A 24,529-nucleotide genomic window follows, 5' to 3' on the forward strand; every position below is an offset into this window, starting at 1 on the left:
AAAAAGTAGCTGAGCCCTGGCCTAAGTATTCGCAGCGGCTGCTGTGGTTTCCAGGAAGTGCTGAGGCTAAAGGCGGCACGGAAATGCCGGGATTTCCCCAGGCCAGCAGGGATGGGGGGCTGTGACAGGTCCCCTGAGGCCTAGGAAGCAGCCTGTTCTTTGGAGAAGGAGGACGCTTCCCACTCAAAAGGAGTAACAGATAGGTAAAATGCCTGGGATGAAAATGAGAGTTATCAGAGCTACACCCTAGAGCAGGACAGCCTGTGTGGCACTTGAGTGACAGGAAAGGTCAGGAGGGGAGCCCGGGAGCACGGTCCTGGGGATGAGAAGAAGAGCAGACCCTACGTCTGTGAAAAGAAAAGAAGTAGCAAAGGACATGTCGTTTATGGCAGGTATGGGCACAAGGACCCTAACAGCCCACAAGGACTGATACACTCAGTATCACACTTTACATATCAGGAATTCAATCAGTAGTGATGGTTCCATTTAGGTATGTTGGGGGGTGGACTGATGTCCAGCAGAAACCAGGGAGGACCAAAGTTGACCGAAACCCCAACGCTGTATAATAGTATCGATGACCACAGCAACACAGGTGAGGCTTCCTAGGCAGCAGGCACGGTGCTCAGCATCCTCTTATTTCATCCTGATAACCACTCTGCAAGAAAGGCCTATTAGGCCCATTTTGAGGATGGGGAAACTGAGGCTCAGAGGTGTTAGCTAATAAATGGCAGAAATGAGATTCAAACCCAGGTTTGTGTAACTCTCAATTCCGTGCCTGGCTAATGCCAGGATGCTACGGCTTCACCTTGAGAGTGGAGCTGAGTCTCCTCCTGGAACCGGGGGTTAACCTTCCCTGGCAGGTTGTGTGCTTCCTGGAGACCCTCCAGGAGTGTCAGGGGGATAGAAAAGAAATTCCTTGCCAGGGATCACTGAGAAACACAGCCCAAGGGAGACACAAAAAGGAAAGGGTTGTCTGTACAATAGGGGAGACGTGGCCCCACCATCTTGGATCATGAATTAATCTGGCCAGGAAGATGCTCCTCAAAGCCCCTGAGGACAGGGACCCTTGTTAATCATTTTTACTCTAATGGACACTGATTGTCAGCTTCCCCAGCATTCATGTTCCATTTTTAGGCAAAATCCTCCATTTCTAAGCCCAAAAGTAAAGATCACAGCCCAGGGTTAAGCCAGTAAATTTCCATCCCATTTCCCTGGCCCTACCAGTTGGTTCAGAGGTGGCATGTGGTCACGCTGGTTGACTCAGTGAATCTCAGACTTAAACAATCTCATTCCTTTACTGTGGACCAGAAGAAGGAAGGGGCTGAGACTCCTAAGGCCATATTGCCATCACATGGAAAGCCTAAGGGTGAAGCCATACCTGGAGAAGAGCAGAGCTGAGAGATACGGAGTCCTGACATGAACTGAGCCCCTAGATCCAGCCAAGCCTGAAGCTCATGCAACCCCTGGACTTTTCAGCTCCATGTGCCAATAAATGACCTTAACACTAAAAAAAAAGCTCAAGTTTGTTTACTGTCACTTGAAACCAAGACACATGTCCATGCTACCACCATCGTACAGCGATAACGACCTGCTTATTTTCTGATTAACAAAATAGTTTTTGGCAGTTTTGCTTGGGAGCCTGCTTCTCTGGTCAGTTAAAGCAGGAAAGCCATCCGTAAAATCCCAAAGACTACATCGAAGTCTAGCAACTTCAGCTCCTGCCTCAGTGATGCCCAAACCAGCCAGCTCTACAGCTCTGGAGGGCAACAAGCAGAATCCTCTCTCCTTTGCTCTCTAGATCCTGAGTAGCTGAAGGCCCACAATACTGGCCACAAAGTGAATGCTCAAAAATGGTACTGTCCATTCAAAAACACTTATTTGTGCAGGAGGGGTTGTTACTAGGACAAAGGCACAATCAGACACAGGTCCTGATGACAGGGAACGGGATGCCTGTGCTGCCAGTGTGTACCTGACTGAGAATCAGGGCTCATTCCAAGAAGCACAGATGCCCCCCCTGGCTCCTAGCACCAACCACTTGCCAACCGATTTTTGCTGCCACAATTCCTGGTGGGAGCAATCATAACAAAAGGTCTAAGGTTGCCCATTGCATGCTGAGCCCAAACTCTTTGTGCTAAGACAGGAATTCCAAAATATACGGGCCGATCAGAGAAGAGGGAGTTGATAAAAATCCAGCAGTAGGGGCTTCCCTGGTGGTGCAGTGGTTGAGAGTCTGCCTGCCAATGCAGGGGACATGGGTTCGAGCCCTGGTCTGGGAGGATCCCACATGCCGTGGAGCAACTGGGCCCGTGAGCCACAATTAATGAGCCCGCGCGTCTGGAGCCTGTGCTCCGCAACAAGAGAGGCCGCGACAGTGAGAGGCTCGCGCACCGCGATGAAGAGTGGCCCCTGCTTGGCACAACTAGAGAAAGCCCTTGCACAGAAATGAAGACCCAACACAGCCATAAATAAATAAATTAATTAATTAATTAATTAATCCAGCAGTAGCCTCACATAAAACATACATACCTACCTGCATGCACTCCCCCGACACACACACACACAGCACCAGTGCCCCCGTACACACAAAACATGTCATCTTTTAAATGAAGGCACTGTTTCCCTCCTCTCGGGCACTTTCAGTAGCACTTTCAGAAGCTTCAGTTTTGCAACCATCTTGGTGTAACGGAGAGAACCATTAGTTAGGCCCCAGGAGACCTAGGTTCAAACCCCAGCTCTGTAATCCTGGGCAAGGCCCTTCCACTCTCTGGCCTCAGTTTCTCCATCTGTAAAATGAGAGCTTGCACTCAGTGATTTTTGAGGCACCTACCAGTTCCGACCTCCATGATTCTAGAGCAGAGGTCAAAAACTGGGAACCCCAAGACCAAATAAGGACCCACAAGCCCATGGGGTTATTTAAACTGGTTCACGCATCGTTGAAAGATTTTTCACTGGGTGCTTACATTTTAAAACTGGGAGCCTTCTCATAAACGTCACGGTCTCTGACTTCTTTTGAAAAAGTCAAAGATCTGGCAGCCCTGGGCCCACAAAGAGGGTCTGCACAAGGTAAAACACAGCACCACTTACACAGAAGTCCCGCCGAGACTGCACGGCCTGCGTCTAACCGTGAGAAGAGATCAGACAAACCCACAACGAGGGACATTCTGTAAAGTAGCTGGTCCCTGCTCTTCAGAAATATCAAAGTCACAAATGACAAGGGCTAAGGAACTGTTCCTTGACACAAGCCCTTGACACAACCGCTAAATGCAGTAGGTGACCCCATACTGAATCCTGCGCCAGAAAAAAAAAAATGCTCTAAAGGATGCTATTGAGACAAATTGCTGAAATTGGAAGATGGTTAGATGACAGTCTTGATCAGATAAGTTTACTACATCTGGTAACTCTGTGTGGCTATATAAGAGAGTATACAACCTAGCCTCAAATGGTCCACCAAAAGGAGGGAGGGGGAGAGAGAGAGAGAGAGAGAGAGAGAGAGAGAGAGAAAGCAGGGTTGGGGGCGGGGGAACTGGAGAGAGGAAGCAAATGTAAACAAATGTTAAAAACTAGTGATTCTGAGTTTAAGGGGTACAGGAATCCTCTGTATTGTTTTTGCAACTTTTCTGTAAGTTTGAAACTATTTCCAAAAGAAGCTTTAAAAAAATGACATATAACCGAGTGATGCTCAAATGTTCACATGCAAAATCCCCTGGAGGACTGGTGAAAATAGAGAATCCTAGACACTCCCCAGGGCTTCTGATGCAGTGGGTCTGGAAGGAGGAAAGTAAGAATTTGCATTTCTCACGAGCTTTCAGGTGGTGCTGCTCTGGGACACGCTTTGAGCACAACAACCTGGTACAACCTAGTTTAAATTGTGGAAGTGTCCACCAGAAGAAGCAGACACAGAAAGGGTTTTTAAAAAGCAGGATTGGGGGCTTCTCTGGTGGCGCAGTGGTGGAGAGTCCGCCTGCCGATGCAGGGGACACGGGTTCGTGCCCCGGTCCGGGAAGATCCCACATGCCATGGAGCGGCTGGGCCTGTGAGCCATGGCCGCTGAGCCTGCGCGTCCGGAGCCTGTGCTCTGCAATGGGAGGGGCCACAACAGTGAGAGGCCCGCGTACCGCAAAAAAAAAAAAAAAAAAAAAGCAGGATTGGGAGAGGGATGGTGCAAGGAACGAATGTTTCATTATGAAACTTTCTGTATCATTTCACTTGTTCCCAGGTGTATATATCTGAACGCCTGTAAAGCACCTACACCAGCACCTGCCTGGCAAGGGCAGAAGGTCAGTACGCGTTAGCAACCTGCTGGTTTCTAAATATAGCAAAGATGCCAGGTGACATGGGACATGGGTGCTTCTTGTGTCTCCTGGGTGAGGGCAGTAGGAGCAGGCCTTCTGCTGGCTCATTCTTGGGGAGAAAAGTCCTTCAGGTCACTCCAACAGGATATATGTTTTCCCCTTGGAATTGTCACCACTGAATCAGGTCAGACACAAATTTCTCAAAATCTCTCCTGATTCGGAGATGAGAATATGGTCCAGGCAGCCAATTTTTGTCAAGACACACACTCCTCCTACCCCTCTTCCGGGCGGAGGGAGGGTAATGAACCTTGGTCTCAAGGATCATTAAACCGCAATATATAATCACCCCCATCCTGAGTCTCTGTCCAACCCTCCCAGTGCCTGGTTCCTTGGGAGGCCACAGCTCGGCTTCATCAGTCTTTATTGCTACCTGCTGCTGCCACCCTAACACATCAGGCTTCTGACTCAGCCTCAGGGCACAGGAGGCCGGGCCCTCAACTGAGGGTCAGCTACCTGTCGCTGTGTCTCCAGGACAAAGAACAGGAGCTGCTTGGAGAAGAGATGAGAAGAGGGCATGGTGAGCTGGGACGAGGCGAGGGCATGCTGTCTTTCAAACACCTGGTAAAGGACAGTATTTCATAAGATCGGGGCCTCGTATCGAACTCCAGCTGGTGCCACTGGGGCCAAGGTGGGGATGTCCGGGTGTCATCAGTCACTTGCTGGCTTTTGTAGCTGCTGCCCTGAAGTGCTCAACCTCGCACCCCCAGGCAGCTAATAAACTCCCAGAAAACTGCAGGTGGCAAAAGTCCCCCATCATTCCTCACCTTCCACCAAAGATGTTCAGGATGACATCTTTTGGCCACGTTCTGCAGCTGCCTGGTCCCCACAGGAATGGCTACCACCTGGCACGGTGGGGCCCCGAAACATCAGCACCAGAGTCCGGCGGGGTCGTAGTTTGCCAGCCAACACGGGTGCTGATCGCTAAGCAGGCACAACGCTCTGGTGAACAAGACGCATCCTTGGAGCAAGGCTGGCCCCCACCATACAATCCCCCAACTAAGCAAGGGTGCCAGAGAGAAACCTTGAACAAGTGAAGCTCCCTACTTGTTGAGCAAGCAAGTTCCAGTGGAGACAGCGTGGCCATTTCACACCCCAGCACTGCAGGCGGGCGGATTCAGAATGACTGCAAACTCCACCTCCTTCCTGGCCTGTGACCTCGGGCCAGTTACTTAAATCTCTCAGCCCCAGTTTCTTCATCTGTAAAATGCGGATCATAATAGTACCTACCTGATGGAGGACTGTGAAGCTTAAACAAAATAATAGAAGTAAATTGCCTCTCCTGAACTGATGATGCTTGGGGCATTGGCAACGCACAATAAAAGCCATTGCTATTATTACCATTATTTTCATCACTGTTACAAGCTATCCCATCACATAATGTACAGCAATAGCTCCCCGAGCTACCCTTTATTGAGATTCAGTGCTCTAAGCTCTGGCCCCTGTGCTAGGAAATTTACATGATTTCCTCATTTTGTCCTCACTACATCCTTGCCGGGTACAAACAGGCCCACAGGGTTCAGTGATGTGCCCAAAGATATGTCAGCCACCACTTAGTTGCTATAAACCCCAAATCACTTCTGCCAGCCAGTAATGAATGATGCTGTAGGTGGCATTTTTTTCATTCTGAAGAAGTCTCTTTATAGGGATCATAGAGGCTACCTAAGTCAGCTGGGATCAGAGATGCCCTCCAACGAGCCAAAGACACACAGCTCATTGGACCAAAAATGGTCCAAGGGTGGAGGGCATCCAATCAGATACCACAGGGGTAACATAGCATGCATGAAGGCAGCATGGAATAAATAACTACAGCGAGGATGGAGAGGTAAGTCCGTGGTTCTCTACTTCTCTGGGAAACAGGTTCACCCCTGAGTCAGCATCTTCCACACTGAGCAGCAGAGTCTAATACCTTATGTTTCGTCCATAGCTAACCTTAGAAACAGATTCCTCAGAAGCCAGGGCTCCTTCTACCTCCCTCCCTCCCCCTGTTTGTCACCCCCAGACCAAGGAAGGAGGGTGAAGCCCCAAGGAGGTAAGTGCTTCTCGCAGCCCATCCGAGGTGGCTAGGCACCCCAAGGGTCCAAGACTCGGCCACTCTGCAGCTGGAATCTTCCCAGTGCTGACTCCAGGCATTACCATCAGGGGTAACGAGATACAGGATCACCACCCTTACAGCACAGCCAGAGCCAGAGCTGACTGTGACAAACGGGAGGACAGACTCAGACTGGCAGGGACACAGCCTCAGAGGCTCCCTTGGCTGGGTCATGGGAGGAAGGCTGGCACTGGGGCCCAGAGGCAGGAAGTTCTCCTCTGCAACTCAGAGTGACATGAGATCGGGACTGTAGGAAGCATGGGGGAGCCGGTGCCAGCAGCTGTGTTCTCCCAACAGCCCTGGCCTGGAGACTCCAAAATCAGCATTCTAAGTGAGTCAAAAGATCTGCCTAGGAAAAGCCACTTTGCATACTCACTGGGTAAGCCTTAGGGTTTCTAAGCTCTGGAATGGACCTGCGTGGAGTCTCTTATTGTACAGTTGGGGAAACTGAAACCCAGATAGAGACAGGAAGACGGGATGCATTTGGGTTCAAAATCTACAACACGGGCAAGATCACTGACCTTTCGGAGCCTCAGTTTCCTGATCTGTAACATGGGAATGACGATGTCTGCCTCAAAGAGTGCAGTGAATCTTAACTGTCACAATGCAGCTGGTGTGCTCAGCAGGGACAAAGGTCATACAGACAATTGGTGACAACACCGAGACTTCAGCAGAGAGAGTCTCATTTCCTGACCTGGAGCCTATTCCAACAGGCTGCCTCTGTTTCTATCATTTGTTAGGATCGAAGAAAAGGGGACTGGTCCATAGGGGTCCAGCTAATATTTGGGTTACACACTTGTTCCCCCACTGAGACTAAAGTGCTATCTTTCTCCTTCCTGGGAGATCAGAGCAACCTCTCTGCATACAAGGACCAGGACTGTCCAAAGAGACAATAGTGCTTCTAGGGCATCTTAGTATCAGGAGCTGATTTTAATTCAGAACTTTGCTCCTGCCCACAGGCAAGCAGACAAGCCTCTCCTCTCAGATGCAGATGGGGCAGGCATGAAAAGTGGGGAGCTATGGCGAATCCTTACAAAACCCTGGCAGAAGCAGAGGTCTGAAAGTGCAAGTCTGTGGGTTGTGGTTTTTTTTTTTTTCTTTTTTTCAGCAAGCTGGAAATGTTTCTACTCTGGCCAGAATTAAAGTGCAGGGCTATGGTCAAGCCCTCTGAGGTGGCCATGCTGACATTCACTCATGGGATGGAGATGCACGAAGACAGATGGCTGCTGGAAGCAGCCGCCCAGCATCACGCCAAGGTAAATTCCAAGCACTCTTAGGGCCGTAAGGAAGTGGGGAGTGTGAACTGAAAGGCATTTAGCCACAGCCTCAAAATTAACCATAGAGCCAGAGGATGGAAACACTACTAGGCTAAGGAGCCAATAAACATCAGAACAACAGCTATCATTTATCAGGCACTTACTCTGTGCCAACTACTGTGCAGACAACTTGACAAATGTGAGCTGATCTAATCTTCACAACCATCTATGGCGTGAAGCTATTGTTATCCCCATTTTACAGATGAAGGAAACTGAGGCTCAGAGAGGCTCTTGACTTGCTCGAGGTCCGCACACTGCTCAAAAGTAACAGAGCAGGGACTGGAACCCAGGCAGCTCCCTCCAGGGCCGTGACACCCTGCCCCACCTTGCTGTCGTTACACATCGGATATGTCGTCCCCTTTTTTCTCGTCCAGGCTCCCCCCGCAGCCCTCTGACTGCCACGCAGGCCCACCCACCGTCATGGAGTGTTTCTCGTCTCTCTGACGGTGATTTCTCTTGACAAATTGATAAATTGGCCCCTTCTGGCGTCGACGTGTGTCATGAGTACTATTTTAGTTTGCTTGATTCAGGGCCTCTACCCTCTGGGCACTGAGATAAGCCAGGCTCTGGAACTCATCCTAACTGATGTCCACACAAGTCTCTTCTGGTACCAGACCCTCCACTAATGCCTGCAGTGGACTCATGAGACACGTCTGTGGCTTGTAAACTGCGTTCACGGTTCTGCCCCGGGCCAACCATCCAGCTGGGCTGAGGCAGAGGTTCTGAACCCAACAGTCTTGACACTGGACATTTGTGTTGGATGTTACGTGTGCAGTTTTCCAGGGAGAAAATTAATAGATTGCATCCAATTCTTAAAGGGCCCATGGCCTCCCTAAAAACAGTTTTAAAACCCTCATGTAAAGGTAAAGAATGGAACCCCACATTTAGAGAAAGGTATCCCACTGGATATTTGAGGAACTTGGTTATCAAATCAGGCATGATAGATAAGCGTGTATACTCTGGAGTGAGAAGGAATCAGATTCAAATCCTGACTCAACTACTCCATAGCTGTGTGACTTTAGGCAATTCTTTGATGTCCCGGGGCCTCAGTTTCCTCATCTATACAATGAGAATAATCCATCTGTACCACTGATTATTGCAAGAACTAAATGATATCACACATGTGGGTGAGTAGCACATACTGGTGCTCAGGAAACAACACTTATCATTTATCAGAGCATCAACATGTGGACGCAGTCTGGCTGTATTAAGGGCAAGGGGTTATTTCCTACAAATTCTAGCACCCCTCCTCTTCCTGAGTTCCCAGGCAATAAAGTTTTTGTCTTGGCTGGCAGACTGGTTGGGCTTCTTTCAGGGGCTCCCCTCTGACCACATCTGTGCCTGTTCAGCAAAAGGGGCCTCTAGGCAGAGAAGATTAAACACCTTCTGAAACCTCAGCTCTTGATCACCAGAAAGTTCCATTTCCTCTCCCAGGAATAACCACTTTGCTGCAAAATTCATGGGAGCAGAATGTAAGCCACTCCAGGCCACGCTCAGCCCAGTTTGAACCCAAATCCATCTTTGAGATGTAAAGGTTATGCGCATTGACCCGCGGTGGGGGAGAAAATTACAACATTGAATCAGAGATGCCTTATCCACAGCGGCCAGGAAAAAATCCTGTGACCGGACTGCTGAGAAGCAGAGGAGAGAAAAGGCTGATGTTTCCTTTAATGCCCTGCAGGCTTGCTTCCCGCTGTCATCCCTACACACCTGCAGGCCTAAAAAGAGGAGGCACATGGGACCAATGACAACAGCCTCCCAATTATGCCCCCTTCTCTCCGAAACCATCCCCAGGGGCATGAGTGGCGCAGGTGGAGGTGGCAGGCGGACCGTGGATGAGGTGTGTTCCGCGCGCATTTCCCAAGTATTTTCGCGGAAGAAGAAGAAGAGGGCGCGCCCCGGGCGCGGAGGGCAGCAGGTGCAGCTGCCGGGGACTTACTTGAGGAGAAGTTGGCCTCGGAGTGGACGGGAGGGGTGGAGGGCAGGAAGGGCGCGTGTCCCACGAAGAAGGAGCGGAGCGAGCGCTCGGACAGCAGGGGGGAGCGCTGCTGGGAGGGGATGTTCTCACAGCTGCCCACGCTGCTGTGGATCTTGAGGTTCAACGGCTTGCTTTTCTTCTTGGCTCTGAAAGGGAGACAGAAAAAGGAAGAGAGGGAAATGTATCCCTAGCACACACAGTGAGAGCGGGGGACCCAATCTCCTTAGCGTGGCCCTGCCACCCTCTCCGGCTCCCTCCCACTGGGCTCCAGCCACATACTTTGTGCAGCTCCTCACCTCCAACCCTTGGCTTATGCTCTTCTCACAGCCTGGGAAACCCTCCCCTTCTTTGTCGGGTCAAGGCCCCATATGTTTTTTTACAACTCTGGTGTACTCTCCTCCAGGAAGCCTTCCTTGACACCCCAGTCCATCCCAACCAGTGTTGAGTGTTCTTCCTACAGGAAGCCTTCCTTGATACCCCCCCTTTCCTCCAAGGCCCCATATGTTTTTTTACAACTCTGGTGTCCTCTCCTCCAGGAAGCCTTCCTTGACACCCCAGTCCATCCCAACCAGGGTTGAGTGTTCTTCCTACAGGAAGCCTTCCCTGATACTCCCCCTTTCCTCCTAGCTTGGGTTGGTGTTCCTCCTCCATCCTCCTAAAATATTCTCTATATATCTCTGTGGCTGCACTTTCCTATATTTTCCAAATTTGTTCTTTTAGGCTCTGTCTCCCAAGTGGACTGAGGGTCTTTGAGGCCAGTGACTCTGTATTGTTCGTTTCTCTGTCTTTGGCAACCAGCACAGAGCCTGGCACACAGTAGGTGCTCACGAAATGTTTATTAAACGCTCGATGTGGATGAAGACGGCCACTCATAACGCTGCATTTTAATTCTCCATCTTCCAGGCCTGTGAGCTCCTTGAGGGTCGGAACCTGTGGTTTTTGTTGCTGGAGCTCTCAGCCCCTAGCTCGGCCCCAGCTGAATAGAATGTACCTCTTGGGCTGGTTCTGAAACATTTCTCCCCTTCCCCAGGAGTTTAGGTGATCAGTTGAAGAGAGTTTGCTCCAAAATTAACCTCACCGCCTTCTCCCCAACCCCCAACTCCCCCAGTGCCCTGTTCAGGTGTGGCCAGGATTTGGGCGCCCTCTCGTGGCCAAAGCAAACCTGCCTCGCAAATGTTCACAGATCCAGATGGAGGGCCCAGGAAGGGGTGTTCATTTAAGACTAGAGGCCTTCCACAGAGGCAGCCTAAAAGTCACCCTCTCCAGGAGGTCTGCTGCCCCTCAGCTTTAAGGAGTTCAAGTGTGCCTGCAGAGTTGCCCCCCGCGGGGGTCTGCAGCAAGGCCCAGGAAGGCGCCTCCTGCTAGAGCAGCACGCGCTGGCCGGCTCACCCCGAACCGTGGCTGCAGAAGAGCAGGCAGCGGGGGCGGCATTTCATTCCACACGAGCGTCCAGTGGTGGAGAGTCACAGAGGCGTCTACACAGAGGGAGTGCAGTGTAGGAGTTACGCTCGCAGGCTTTGGGGTCAGGGAGTCTGGAGCCTGGGTCCTGACTGTGACCTCAGGAAAGTGATCTCACTTTTTCGTGCCTCAGTGTTCTCACCTGGACGATGGGGGAAACCACAGCACCTACCCAAGAAGGATGGATGACGATTCTACGGGATCATGTGCTTGGCACGCTGCCCGGCACAGAATGAGGGTTCAGGTGACCTGATGTTAACGTCACTATGACCAGGTTCGACTGGCTGTCTGTATAGCAGGGGCTTAACCTTGAAGAAGCCAAGCCATGTTTTTCACCTGAAACATCCAGCAGCTCCCTCAACCCACCACGACCCTTGGCAGATGAAGAGGATGCAGTCAACCCCTGCAGCAATAGGTACCATGATGATCTCCCAAACACAGATGGCAGCCTTGAGGCACTGGGCCACTAAGTGATGAGGCCAGATCCCTTATGCAAGAAGAACCAAGTCTATATGTAAAATAGATAACTAATAAGGACCTACTGTACAGCACAGGGAACTCTTCTCAATACTCCGTGATGACCTATATGGGAAAGGAATCTAAAAAAGAGTGGATGTATGTATATGTGTAACTGATTCACTCTGCTGTACAGCAGAAAATAACACAACATTGTAAATCAACTATACTCCAATAAAAAGTTTTTAAATAAAATAAAATAAATAAAAAGAAGAAGGAAGTCTAACCCAGCACAGGTGTAATCGTAGCTCAATGCTGCTGCACTCATGGCCACAGATGGAGCAGAGAAGGGGTGTGTATAAATAAATGTTAGTTGGACAGATGGATGGATGGATGGATGGATGGGTGGATAGAGGGGAAAAGGGTGAAAAGTGGAAGGATGGAATGAATGAAGGACAGAGAGTATGAGAAGATGAAAGAATGGGAGGGCAAATGGATAGAATGAAAGAGAGAATGAGAAGATGGAAGGATGGGGAAGGGGAGGATGGATGGAAGGAAGAATGGATGGATGGATGGATGGAAGGGTGAAAAGGTCAAAGGATGAACGGGTGATGGATGGATGGATGTAATGAAGGAGGAGGGGATGGTAGGATGGAAAGATGGATAGAAAGAAAGGAGGAAGAGAGGATAGGAAGAAGAGAAAGTGGGAGGATGAATGGCTATTTAATCAGAGAAGGCGGAAGGAAATTCTATATCGCTTTCCACCCACCAAGGAAGTCTTTGCAGACAGGACGTAGGATTCACCTTTACCATCTGTGCTCATTACCCAGACATGCTTGGAGGGGAAAGCAGACACAACCGACTGTGTCTGATGACTGTGGCCGTGACTAAAATTTAGTGGCTATTTTTCAGTATATCCTGCAGATGCCGTTAAAAGGAACATCCTCTCCATGATCTTCACAGATATTAGATGTCTATTACATAAATGTATTTTTCTGGAAATGGGGCCAATTCTGGGGAAAGCAGCAACATGAAACGCTGGCACGGGCAGCTCCATCCTCTGGGGCTGTATCAGCACTGGGTGGACATGCCGCTTTCTGGACGGGCTCTCTGGCATGGCAGGCTGGACCACAAACTGTGCCTAGGAAAATGTGCTTGTTTTACCAGGGAGAGCAAAGGCCTAGTCCAACGTTGGCATCTAGCAAAGTTCTTCCAACCTTCCTGATTTGCGTAGCATATCTGAATGAAAAGGATCCTGAGAATTGTCACCTCTTCACATTGGTTCATTACTTTCCATCTCCAGCCCACAGTTCTGGACCAAGCCACCTTCCTCCCTCACCTAAGCTACTGCTGCTGCTGCCTCTTAAAATCCTAATCCCACTTTTGTTTCCCTTTGCTCTGTTTTTTTTGTATTGAGGTAAAATTCACATAAGGTTAACCGTTTTAAAGTGAACAACTCAATAGCATTAAGTATTCACAATGCTGTGCAAACACTACCTCCATTTAGCCCCCCAGGTATTTTCCTCATCCCAAAAGAAAACCCTCTACCCATGAAACCATTACTCTCCATTCCCCTTTGCTACAGCCCCTGGCAATCACTGATGTTTTCTGTCTCTAAGGATTTGCCTATTCCAGGTATTTCATATAAAAGGAATGAATCATCCAATACGTGACCTTTTGCGTCTGGCTTCTTTCCCTTAGTGTCATGTTTTTGGGGTTCATCCATGTTGTAGCGTGTATCAAAACATCATTCATTTTAATGGCTGAATAACACCATCTGACTTTTAATTCTTTACAATGTGTTTTCTACCCAGCAGTTAAAGTGATGTTTAAAAATGGTACATTGTATCATGTCACCCTCAGCTTAAAAACTTCCAAAGGTTTTCCATTGTTCTCCCTTCCCATGGCTTACAAAAGCTTCATAGCACCCTCAACACCCTCTCTCCAGCTTCTTTACCGTCACCTTGTCACCCTCTGACTCTGGTCATCTCCCTGGTCCTTGACCACACCAAGTTGTCATCCACCTCAGGGCCTTTGCACATGCTGTCCCTCTGCCTGGGGCGCTATTCCCCATCCTGTTAGTGGAGACCTACTCACCTTTAGGCATCCCTTCCTTAGAGACACTGTCCCCAATCCTCAGAACTAGTCAGATCTCTAGGCTACATGGGCTCCCAGCACTATGTGAATTCTGCATTTACTTATGTGGTTACTGAATGTCTGTCTCCCCCATGGCCTGTGCCCCCCCCCCCCCCACAGGAGGGAAGAATCTGTATCCCCAGCACCTAACACAAAGCAGGCACGCCACAGTGGCAAAGCCAAGATCAGATGCCGGGTCCACAGACTCCCAACCACGTCTATGTGCCCCAGCTCAGGCTAGGACCTGACATCCTCCATCTGGCGGGGGGGGGGGCGGGGCGGGGGGCGGGCAGGGAATTCTAAAGGACTGTGTCCCAGTTTCGATCTGTGAGTCAGGAGGACTGTTTATCAGCATCTTCCCAGTTAATTCTCAAATATGGGCTCCTTGAGGGCGGAGATGCATCTTATTTCTTTCGCCAGCCTCTGGCCACCTCTGTCTGGATCTGGCGGACAGCTCTGCCCTCATAAGGCTCCTGGTCGATGCCCATTTGCCAGCTAGCCTCTCAGAGCCTTTATCACAAAGGTTGCCAAGGGAAGCCCCAGACTGATGCTTAGGCTTTGCACCGTTTCCTCTCCCCAAAGTCTGCTGGATTTTGAGCTAAGCCGAGCCGCTGGCTCACACGGCCCCTCAGCTTCCTCAAGTGTGGGGTTGTGTCCCCTTGCACTTGAAAGCCTTCACCAGCCAAACCCCTCAGCATATCATTAACGGGGTCTGGGGCATCTGGCCCTGCCGACTGGCAGGAAATGACAGGGCTGGGAACAGGCAGGCTCCTCGCAGGCACGGCAGGAGGACAGGCACAAACACACATTCTCACACACCACCCTGGGCAGCAAAGTGCTAATCCAGTAGCCATTTCCCCAAACAGGAAGAAAATGCCCGCTGGTCTAACCCGCAGCGGCGTGAGCTGCCCCTCCCCCTAACCTGCAGCTGCGTGATCTGCCCCTCCCCCTCACACTGGGCCATTTAAATCCTATGCAGTTGGCCTGATCTGATTACCCAAGAGGAGACCTCCAGGAAAGACCCTTTTCAAAACCAAAGAATAACACCAGTTCTTGGGTGAGAGGGGGTAGAGGTGGGGGGAGTACTTAGGGACCCTCGGCTCAGCTGCTCGAGCCTGGGGAAGGAGGAGGTTTGGAAAAGCCTAACACTGGGAGGATGCTTATTGAGAATCCATTGTGGTCCTTGGCCACAGGCAACAACCCTCATTTCTGGCTCAAGCATGCCCAGAGCATGGCAAGAATCAACAGGGGCCCTGGCAAAGAAAGGAGCACTGATGAGTCAGTCAGACAACAGAAGCTGCATTTCCCCAGGTGTGGAGGAACAGGCAATGCTTTTAGATGAGACATGGATGCCGTTTTTGTATTTTAGAAGTTGAAATTTGAAATATTGATTTTGTACACCAAGTCCATCATTTCATGCAGTTATTTCACAGTATACGGCCTTATGTAAAATACACTAAGAAGAATTAAAAGAAGAGGAAGAAAAGGAAAAGAAAGAAGGAGAAGGAAAAGAAAAAGAGGAAGAACAAAGGAGATGGAGGAAGAGACACTGGCTGAAAAAAAAATGTCAAGTAAATTCTAGTATAGGTCCCACCAGAGTGGCTAAAATAGAGTTGACAACACCAGATGTTGGCAAAGGATACAGAGTAACCAGAATTCTCATAAAATTCTGGTGAGACTGTGAATGGGTACAACCATTTGGAAAAACAATTTGACAGTATCTACTGAAACTGAACATATGCTCTGACCCAACAATTTCACCCCAGGGTATTATGTCCTCAATCAAAATGACCGCCCACGTCCACAGAATGACCTGTGTAAGAATATTCATGCCAATGTCATTCATATGGGCAAAGACTGGGGAAAATCTCAATGTCCATCAATAGTAGTATGGATAAATACATCACAGTATACTCGTTTACTTGACTACTGCACGACCATGAAAAAGAGGAAACTACTGCTATACTACGATATGGCTGAGCCTCAAAGATACAGTGTTGGGCCAAAGAAGCCAGCCACAAAACAGTTCTATGTTGTACGAGTCCATTATGATTCCATTTACATTGAGTTCAAGAACAGGGAAAACTAATCTATGGTGAGAGACCCCAGAAGAGTGATTTTCTTTGGGGAGGTTACTGACTGGAAGGGGAACCAAGAATCCTTCTGGGGGCTGGACATGTCCTCTGTTTTGATTGGGTGACGGTCACCTGGGTGGATTGATAAATAAAAATGCATCAAACTGTACACAAAAATTGTGCACTTTACTTCTGAATTAAACTTATGCCTTACAAAAAGTTTTTTAAAACAACAGTAAAAAAAACAAACAACCCGATTAAAAAATGAGATTAAAATTAAAAGATTTGGGCTTCCCTGGTGGCGCAGTGGTTGAGAGTCCGCCTGCCGATGCAGGGGGCGTGGGTTCGTGCCCCGGTCCAGGAAGATCCCACATGCCGCGGAGCGGCTGCGCCCGTGAGCCATGGCCGCTGAGCCTGCGCGTCCGGAGCCTGTGCTCCGCAACGGGAGAGGCCACAACAGTGAGAGGCCCGCGTACCGCAAAGAAAAAAAAAAAAATTAAAAGATTTGAATCGACATTTCTCCAAAGAAGATATACAAATGACCAACAAGCCTATAAAAAGATGTTCAGCATTACTAGTCATTAGGGAAATGCAAATCAAAACCACAATGAGATGCCACTTCACACCCACTAAGATGGCCATAACCAAGAAGTCAAAAAATAATAAGTGGTGGTGAGGATATGGAGAAACTGGAACTCTTTTCCATTGCTGGCGGGAACTGTGGAAAACAGTCTGATGGTTCATTCCTCAACAAGTTAAACATGGAATTACTATCTGACCCAGCAATTCTACTCCTAGACATATACCTAAAAGAACTGAGAACAGGTGTTCAAACAAAAACTGTACACAATGTTCACAGCAGCATTATTCACAATAATCAAAAGGTGGAAACAACTCCCATGCCCATCAAAAAGTGAATGGATACACCAATTGTGGTCTGTCCAGACAATGGAATATTATTCACTATTATGAAGTACTGATTCATGCTACAATGTAGATGAACCTCAAAAACACGAGCTAAGTGAAAAAAGCCACATGCAAAGGCCACATATGACAATTCCATTTATATGAAATACCCAGAATAGGCAAATCTATGGAGACAAAAAGCAGATTCGTGGTTGCCCAGGGCTGGGGCAGAAGGGGGGATGGGAAATGACTGTTTAATAGGTCTGGGGTTTCCATCTGAGGTGATGGAAAAGTTTTAGAACTGGATAGTGGTGATAGCTGCACAAGATTATAAATGTACTTAATGCCATTGAATTGTACACTTAAAAATGGTAAATTTTATAGGATGGATAAACAACAAGGTCCTACTGTATAGTACAGGGAACTACATTCAATATCCTGTGATAAACCATAATGGAAAAGTATATGAAGAAGAATATATATGTATAACTGAGTCATTTTGCTGTACAGCAAAAATTAAACACAACATTGTAAATCAACTATACTTCAATAAAATTTAAAATAAAAATGGTAAATTTTATGCTATGTGTATTTTATATAATTAGAAAAAATAATAGCAATAAAAAATAATAGCGATACAGGAAGCATATTTCTCCCCCTTCCTAGCTGTGTGACCTTCATCAAGTCACTTAACCTCTCTGAGCATCAATGTCCTCACCTGTAAAAATGCCTAATAATGCCTCTACCTCACAGAGTTGTATGAAGATCCAATGAAATAATGGACTTCAATGCCTCACAGAGTACTTGGCACCTGAGCTAGGGAGCTCTTCTCACATTTGTCCCTTGCCAAGAAATTTCTTTTCCTCTAGACACAGACTGAGGCTCCTTATAGGCAAAGTCTGTCCCATGTGGAAGTAGGTCAGGACTCAACATCAAGAGAAGATGGATAAGTATCCACAAAGAGGACCAAAGAATTCCTCTTTACCCTGGACTTCTTGCCTCGGGAGAAGCACATGAAGGTCTGAGGACCACACTGACCCATCTCTGGGGTGATTGACACTAGACGGGGGAGGCATGAACCCTCCTGGAAGAAGGGCAGTTACAAAAGGATTTTCAAAGGCATCCAGAGAAAAGGCTCAGCAAGGAATGCTTGCTCAGGGCAGCCCTTTCCCTCCACTGTGTTCTTCCTAGGACCCCTCTAGGCTCTCACCATCAGTGCCTATTATATGCTAAGGGAATCCCTTGGCACCACTCAGATTAAGTTTATCACTAAAAGAAGAGAAACACCCACTGCCTCTGACAGAGTAGTCACTAGGGAATGGATTTGAGACTGGTTACTTTATGAAATTCTTATTCTAGTGGTATACTAATTTCCTCATTTGCTCTCTAGAATATTCTAGAACTAGAATATAAGCCCCATCTCCATCTTGTTCACCAATGTGAATGCCTGACACATAGTGCCCCCGAAATTATATTCTGGATGAATGCACAAGTGAATATTATCACCAAGCCTCATGGGCAGTTCCGTTTTACAGATGAAGTAACTGAGTCCAGAGAGCACCAGGATTCAAACTCAATTTGTCCAAAGCCAGAGCCCAGATCCCCACAACTTCATGTGATGCTGTTCCAGTCCAGCACCAGGGAGGGGTTTTTCCCCAAAGCTCAGGATCCTGGACCCAGACATCTTCATCACGTACTAGAAGTCAGGGTTCAAGGGTTCTGGAAAGGAGACACATGTGCGCTCCTTCCTACCTCGGTCACACAGAGATCTGGACTGGGGAACAGATTCTTGCAAAAACCAAAGCAGAGTTTCCCCAAAGTATAAAACAGCACTGCTAAGGTGCCAGAGAAGAGATGCCGCCTGCCTCTGTCCCACCAAGCCCAGCTCCCAAGACACAGGATCTGGCTTGGGAGGAAGATGGTTCCCAGGTCATGGAATCTGGTTTGGGGGTAAATGTGGCTCTTAGGAGTGATCCAAGTAACCTCCAAGGGACCTCTGAAGTGTGCAGGCTGGTCTTCTGTGGATGAGGACAGCAGACGATACAATAATGTGCTCATCAAGGCCTGGCAGTCAAACAGTCCTGGATGGAGGTCCCACTCCCCCTGCGCTAGCTGTGTGGTCTTGGGCAAGTTGCTTCCCCATTCTGAGCCTTTCTCCTTGTTTTTCAAAGAGGGCTATCACCAAGGTGTGGAAAGGATCACACAAGATAAAAGGGATCTGTGAGGCGTGAGGCCCGGCACCATCCTCTTGGTATGAATCTGTATTGTTTCCAGTCAATTTCCTACTTCATGAAGGCACGTGACGTCAACTCTGTTTTCCTTGTGTCTTCTTACCTCGAATGAGCTCTACCTCAGCTCCTCCATGCCTTCACTCTCCTAGAACCCTATCATATCTTCTCTCTGGCACATCCTTAAAGGCTCGGCTCGAGGATGACCAGCTCTGAGCCCTCCAGAACCATCTGCCTTTACGTTGCCATCAACAGCTCAGCACCTGCATCCGTGTCATGCCCTGAGCACTCGCTGCAGTCCAGACACCAGCCCTGCACACACAGTAACTCACGTGATCCTCCCCACAGCCCTGTGGAGAAGGTTCTACAGTCATACCCATTTTACAGATGGGAAAACTGAAGCTCACAGAGATGATATGGCACTTGGTTGCAAATTCGGCACAGGCCACCCAGGCACACTCTAAGTGTAATGCACTGTGTTAGACACCACGGGGTATAAAAAGGAGCCCAACCTCTGTTCTCAGCAGCCCCACCTTGTGTATCATCACTTCTGCACCAGTACAGATCTGGCCAGAAAACAGGAGTGTGCTCCACACCTGCTTTATGGCTGGTCACCAAAGCACAGCAGGAATCTCAAATTCAGGTGTGACCCACCAGAAATTGTCTTTCACTGGAAGTAGGTCATCCAGGCTGCCTTGTACCCTGGCTGGGTGTGCAAAAGGTAAGAAACCCTGAGTTATGCCTGGGGCATTGTCCTCCCTCTGTACTCTGGGAAGCTGCCTGCTGGTCTGAACTGGGCAGATCCAGCCAGATTCTTCTAGTCCAGAGGTTGACAAACTATGGGCCAACGGTGGGCCAAATCCAGCCCTCAGCCTGTTCTTGTAAATAAAGTTTTACTGGAACGCAGCCATGCCCATTCATTACACATTGTCTGTTAATTCTTTAGCTTGACAACTGCAGAGTTAGTTGCAGCACAGACTGTATGGCCCATAAAGGGGCCCTTTACCGAAAAAGTTTGCCAATCCCTGTTCTAGACTCCCTGTCCACAGACGTTAATCACACAAAAAAATAAAATTAAAAAATCCTGACAAGAACCAGAGTCTGCTTGGGATTTATTTTCCCTCAAGTGACAGCGTCTGTCTTGACCTTTGCATCTAAATAATGAACACTCTGCCTTCCTACTCCCTTCTCTCCCTGTGGCCCAGTCATGGTGGCCTGAATCATCCAGGGTCAGGCAGTGGCCACATCCCTGAGTGGTAAGACTAAAGCCCTTTGTCTAAATCTGTGTTGTTCTATACAGTAGCCATAGCCACACGTGGCTACTAAAATTTAAATTCAGTAAGATAAAATTCTAAATTCTGTTCATCAGTCTCAAATTGCCACAATTTAAATGCCCAGAAGTCACATGTGGCTGCTGGCTACCATGTTGGACACAGCAGATACAAGACATTTCCGTCATCACTGAAACTTCTTTTGGACTCTGCTGCTCTAAACAACCCTGTTCCCAGCGTTACAGGGTGAGGTGATCACTGTTCTGCTATCAGAGCATCTGCTCCATCTCATCTCTCTCTCCTCTCTGATAGTCACCCTTCCTCTCCCAATAGTAAAATTAAGTGCTTCGCAAAAAGACTGGAAATAGCTAAAACATGCATCACAGGGGGCTGGTCCATGAAATGGTATTAAACGGTAACTCCATTTGATGGAGCTGTGTAGGGATTTAAAAGAATCGGGATAGCGAGAACACCAACATTTATTATTAAGTGAAGGAAAAGGCAAAACAATGTAGACGATTAGGTGCAGATAATTACTGTTTGATTCCACTTATACGACATACCTAGAATAGCCAAATTCATAGAGTCAGAGAGTACAGTGGTCGATGCCAGGGGCCGGGAGGTGAGGGTGGGGTGGGGAGGGGGAATGGGGAGTTAGTGTTTAATGGGCAGTTTCAGTTTAGGAAGGTGAAAAATTCGGGAGATGCATGATGGTGAGAGCTGCACAGCCATGTGGACGTCCTTAGTGCCACTGAACTGTACAGTTAAATAGGGCTAGGACAGTATGTTTTATATTATGTAACTTTTACCACAATAAAGAAACATTAAAAAATAATAAATAAATAAACAATGTATACCGTATGACCTCATTTGTGTTTTTAAAAGATATATATGAGGGCTTCCCTGGTGGCATAGTGGTTAAGAATCCGTGCCAATGCAGGGGGCACGGGTTTGAGCCCTGGTCCGGGAAGATCCCACATGCCGTGGAGCAACTAAGCCTGTGCGCCACAACTACTGAGCCTGCGCTCTAGAGCCTGCGAGCCACAACTACTGAAGCCCGCGCACCTAGAGCCCGTGCTCCTCAACAAGAGAAGCAACCGCAATGAGAAGCCCGCGCACCGCAACGAAGAGTAGCCCCCGCTCGCCGCAACTAGAGAAAGCCCGCACGCAGCAACGAAGACCCAATGCAACCAAAAATAAATAAATAAATAAATAATTTTAATTTGAAAAAAGATATATATTAATGAAAAACATGAATCCAATAAATACTCCTAGAACAATGAAGTGCTGGACTCTAGCAATGAAGGAGGCAGACAAGAGCCACGCTTTCCCTGGGCTGGTACCCTGGTGAGGGTACAGACAAACAGATGAAACAATAAGGGAATACTGGTTAATAATACGCGCTACATGGAGAATTAAAATCAGAGGGTGTAGTGACTGGGTGGTCGCGCCTCTCTGGGGACATGGCATCTAGGCTGAGACCTGCATGTCGAGGAGAAGCCAGACTTACAAAGATCTAGAGGGAGAAGGGCCCAGGCAGTGAGGGAAGGTCAAGGCCAGGGCAGGCCACCTCACAGTGAGGGAGGAGAAAAGAGACAGTGGGGTCACTGTGAGGAGAGGGGGTTTGATTGTGAGAGCGATGGGAACCTGCTGGAGAGGTTTAAGAAGGAAGGTGATGAACTCTGGTTCTGTTCTTAAGAGATCACTCTGCCCAGTGAGTAGAGAATTGACCTGTGGTGGAAGCAAGCATGGGATGAGGGGATCCGGACAGGAGGCTGTTGGAGGCCCCCAGGCGAAAGACGGTGGCGCCTTGGACCAAGGTCTCAGTCATGGAGGTGAAGGGAGAGGAGGTATTTGGGACTCAGCTCTCCCAGGACTTGCTGGCCAATTCAACATGAGGAAGGCGAGAGGAAGAGATGGGAGATGCTTCCTAAGTCGGTGTGTCATACGGACCCCCAGTCTTAGATGGATACACTCACGTCTAAGGTTATAGGAGAGGCAGTTGGCAGCCTGGAATTTCCAGAGTAGGTACTTTGTTACTTTTAGACTTTCCTTTGCCTTTTGAACTTAGTAACAGGAGTATTCTTTTATAATAATAAAAGATAATCTTTAAATGACATACTGTATTTTTTGCTTGAATTTCTCTTCTTTGTTTTATTGAAATGAAAAAAAATACTCTAGAAAACAGAGGTATGGTCATGGAATACTGTGCTCAATTGTTACTTAATATTTCAATGATGTTTCATTATTTTTTCAAATTTTAAATTGAAGATCAAATTTGAGATGGGTTTTTGTTTCCCAAATGGCTGGTACCAGTCAACTGGTAACTGGTATGTCAGATTTAGTTGACAGATATTAAAATGTGGTAGTTTATAGATTCCTAGAAATTAAACATATATATGTTTAATTATACAATATTATGTTTTTATATAATATTAATTATATATAATATTATATAAATTGTATGGATGGTATGTATTTGTATATTATACAAAATTCAACATATATGTTTATACTCTTTATATTTTATATATGATATATAATTAAACATATATGTATACTTTTATATCTTTATATATTACATGATATATAACTAAACATATATGTATACTTTTGTATCTTTACATATTATATATAATTAAATGAATACATTATATATAAATATATGTTATATACGAACATATATATATACAAATATGCACTTGAAAAACATAAAATGTCTTAAGCACAGATACATAGTATTTTTTTTTTTAAGGTTAAACTTTGCTCAGTAACAGATCAGCTCTCAATATCCAACAGACTTTCTACTAAGACTTGATTTCGGGAAAGAGCAAACTGTCCTCATACACACATTCCCCTCCCATCAACTAGGACACGCTTCAGATCCGGGATGAGTACAGGAGACAAAAAAATGATCAGGAGAGGAAAGGAAAGATGTTCCGGTTGCAGAGGTCAGCAAACTTCCGGTGAACAGCCAGAGAGTACATATCTTTGGCTTCACAAGCCCTATGCTCTCTGTTGCAACTACTCAACTCTGCCCTTGTAGCGCAAGCTCAGTCACAGACAACAGGTGGATGAATGGGCAGGGCATGTTCCAATAAAGCTATCCATATAAATAGGCCCTGGGCCAAATGTGGGCCGCAGCTTGCCCACCCCTGTCCTAGTAGGGTCTGGACTTACCTGAAGGTAGGAAAATTGAAACAAACCAGCCCTTTGGTTTGTTTCACCCTTGAATCCCACTTTTCATCGCCTGGCTCACCCCAAGAGCTTGCCACCCTGCCACCTGGACTTTATTTGGTGTTTTTCCTTTCTTCATCCTGACCGCACCCCTCCTGGGTTTAGCTGGGTCTTGTCATAGATCCTAGACATTTCTTCAGGCTCCAGCCACAGCTTTGGAATACACATCTGTTTTTCTAATTATTTGATGAACGTGGACATGTCCCATCCATTTGGAAGCACCAGAAGGACAGGGAGACAGGGATCGTGTCTGACTTGCTCTTTGTGGATCCCCAGGGCCCAGTATGGGGCCTGGCATATAGTAAGGGCTCAATTAATGAAATGAATGCCTGAAAGTCCAAGTGAGCCCACTGTCTCATCACCTGAATGTTCGGGGGCTCCTCCTGAAAGTGAGTCGGGGGCAGGGGTAGCCTTCCAGTGCACCCACTTTGCCTTGATGCCAGGGGTGGGGGGGCAGCAGGCTGGCACCCACCCTATATATTTATTTCTAATCGGAGGCATTTGCTGCATGGGGTGGCTGTGGGAGTAGTTAGCCTGCAGGAAAGGTAAGAGCCCGAATCAGCCACCGGGTGGGGGGGCAGGGTTTGAGTTCCAGTACTTATGGGACTGCTGATGTCAGCACTAAGATTGGTCTCGCTGAGATGCTGCGGGTCAGACGCTGTGTTCCGTACACATTATCTCATTGGACTTGGAACGATTATTACCCGCATTTTCCAATGAAGGTAACTGGGGTTCTCCACAGCTAATGTACCCAAGACACAACTCAATAAAGGCTCAGAGTGTGATCACAGATTTAACTGACTTCAAAGCCAATTCCTAATTGCTTTGTCAATTCCACTGTGGCTGATGGCGTATATTCCCACTTTACAGCGGTGCCTGTGCAGACCTGGAGCTGTCCAAGTTGTTGATTTCAGGGCTGGCCAGGGACAACCAGTTTTACACTTGCAAACTGGGCATCTTGCTGGTCTCGGCCAGTTTCTGACCTGGACACGGACAACACTGCTTCTGCCCCACGGAATAATCCAGA

The 24,529-nt window shown here is 47.8% G+C and overlaps 1 protein-coding gene across 1 annotated transcript in view; it reads right to left on the reverse strand.

Moving 5' to 3' along the window:
• KSR2 (kinase suppressor of ras 2) overlaps positions 1-24,529 on the reverse strand; it is a 402,167-nt gene that overhangs the window by 156,812 nt on the left and 220,826 nt on the right. The window contains exon 5 of the mRNA XM_049698216.1: positions 9,697-9,881. Coding sequence (XP_049554173.1) covers positions 9,697-9,881 — 185 coding nt within the window. The remainder of the gene's footprint in view (positions 1-9,696; positions 9,882-24,529) is intronic.

This window comes from Orcinus orca, chromosome 15, assembly GCF_937001465.1.
Source record: "Orcinus orca chromosome 15, mOrcOrc1.1, whole genome shotgun sequence".
NCBI classification, from domain to species: domain Eukaryota; kingdom Metazoa; phylum Chordata; class Mammalia; order Artiodactyla; family Delphinidae; genus Orcinus; species Orcinus orca.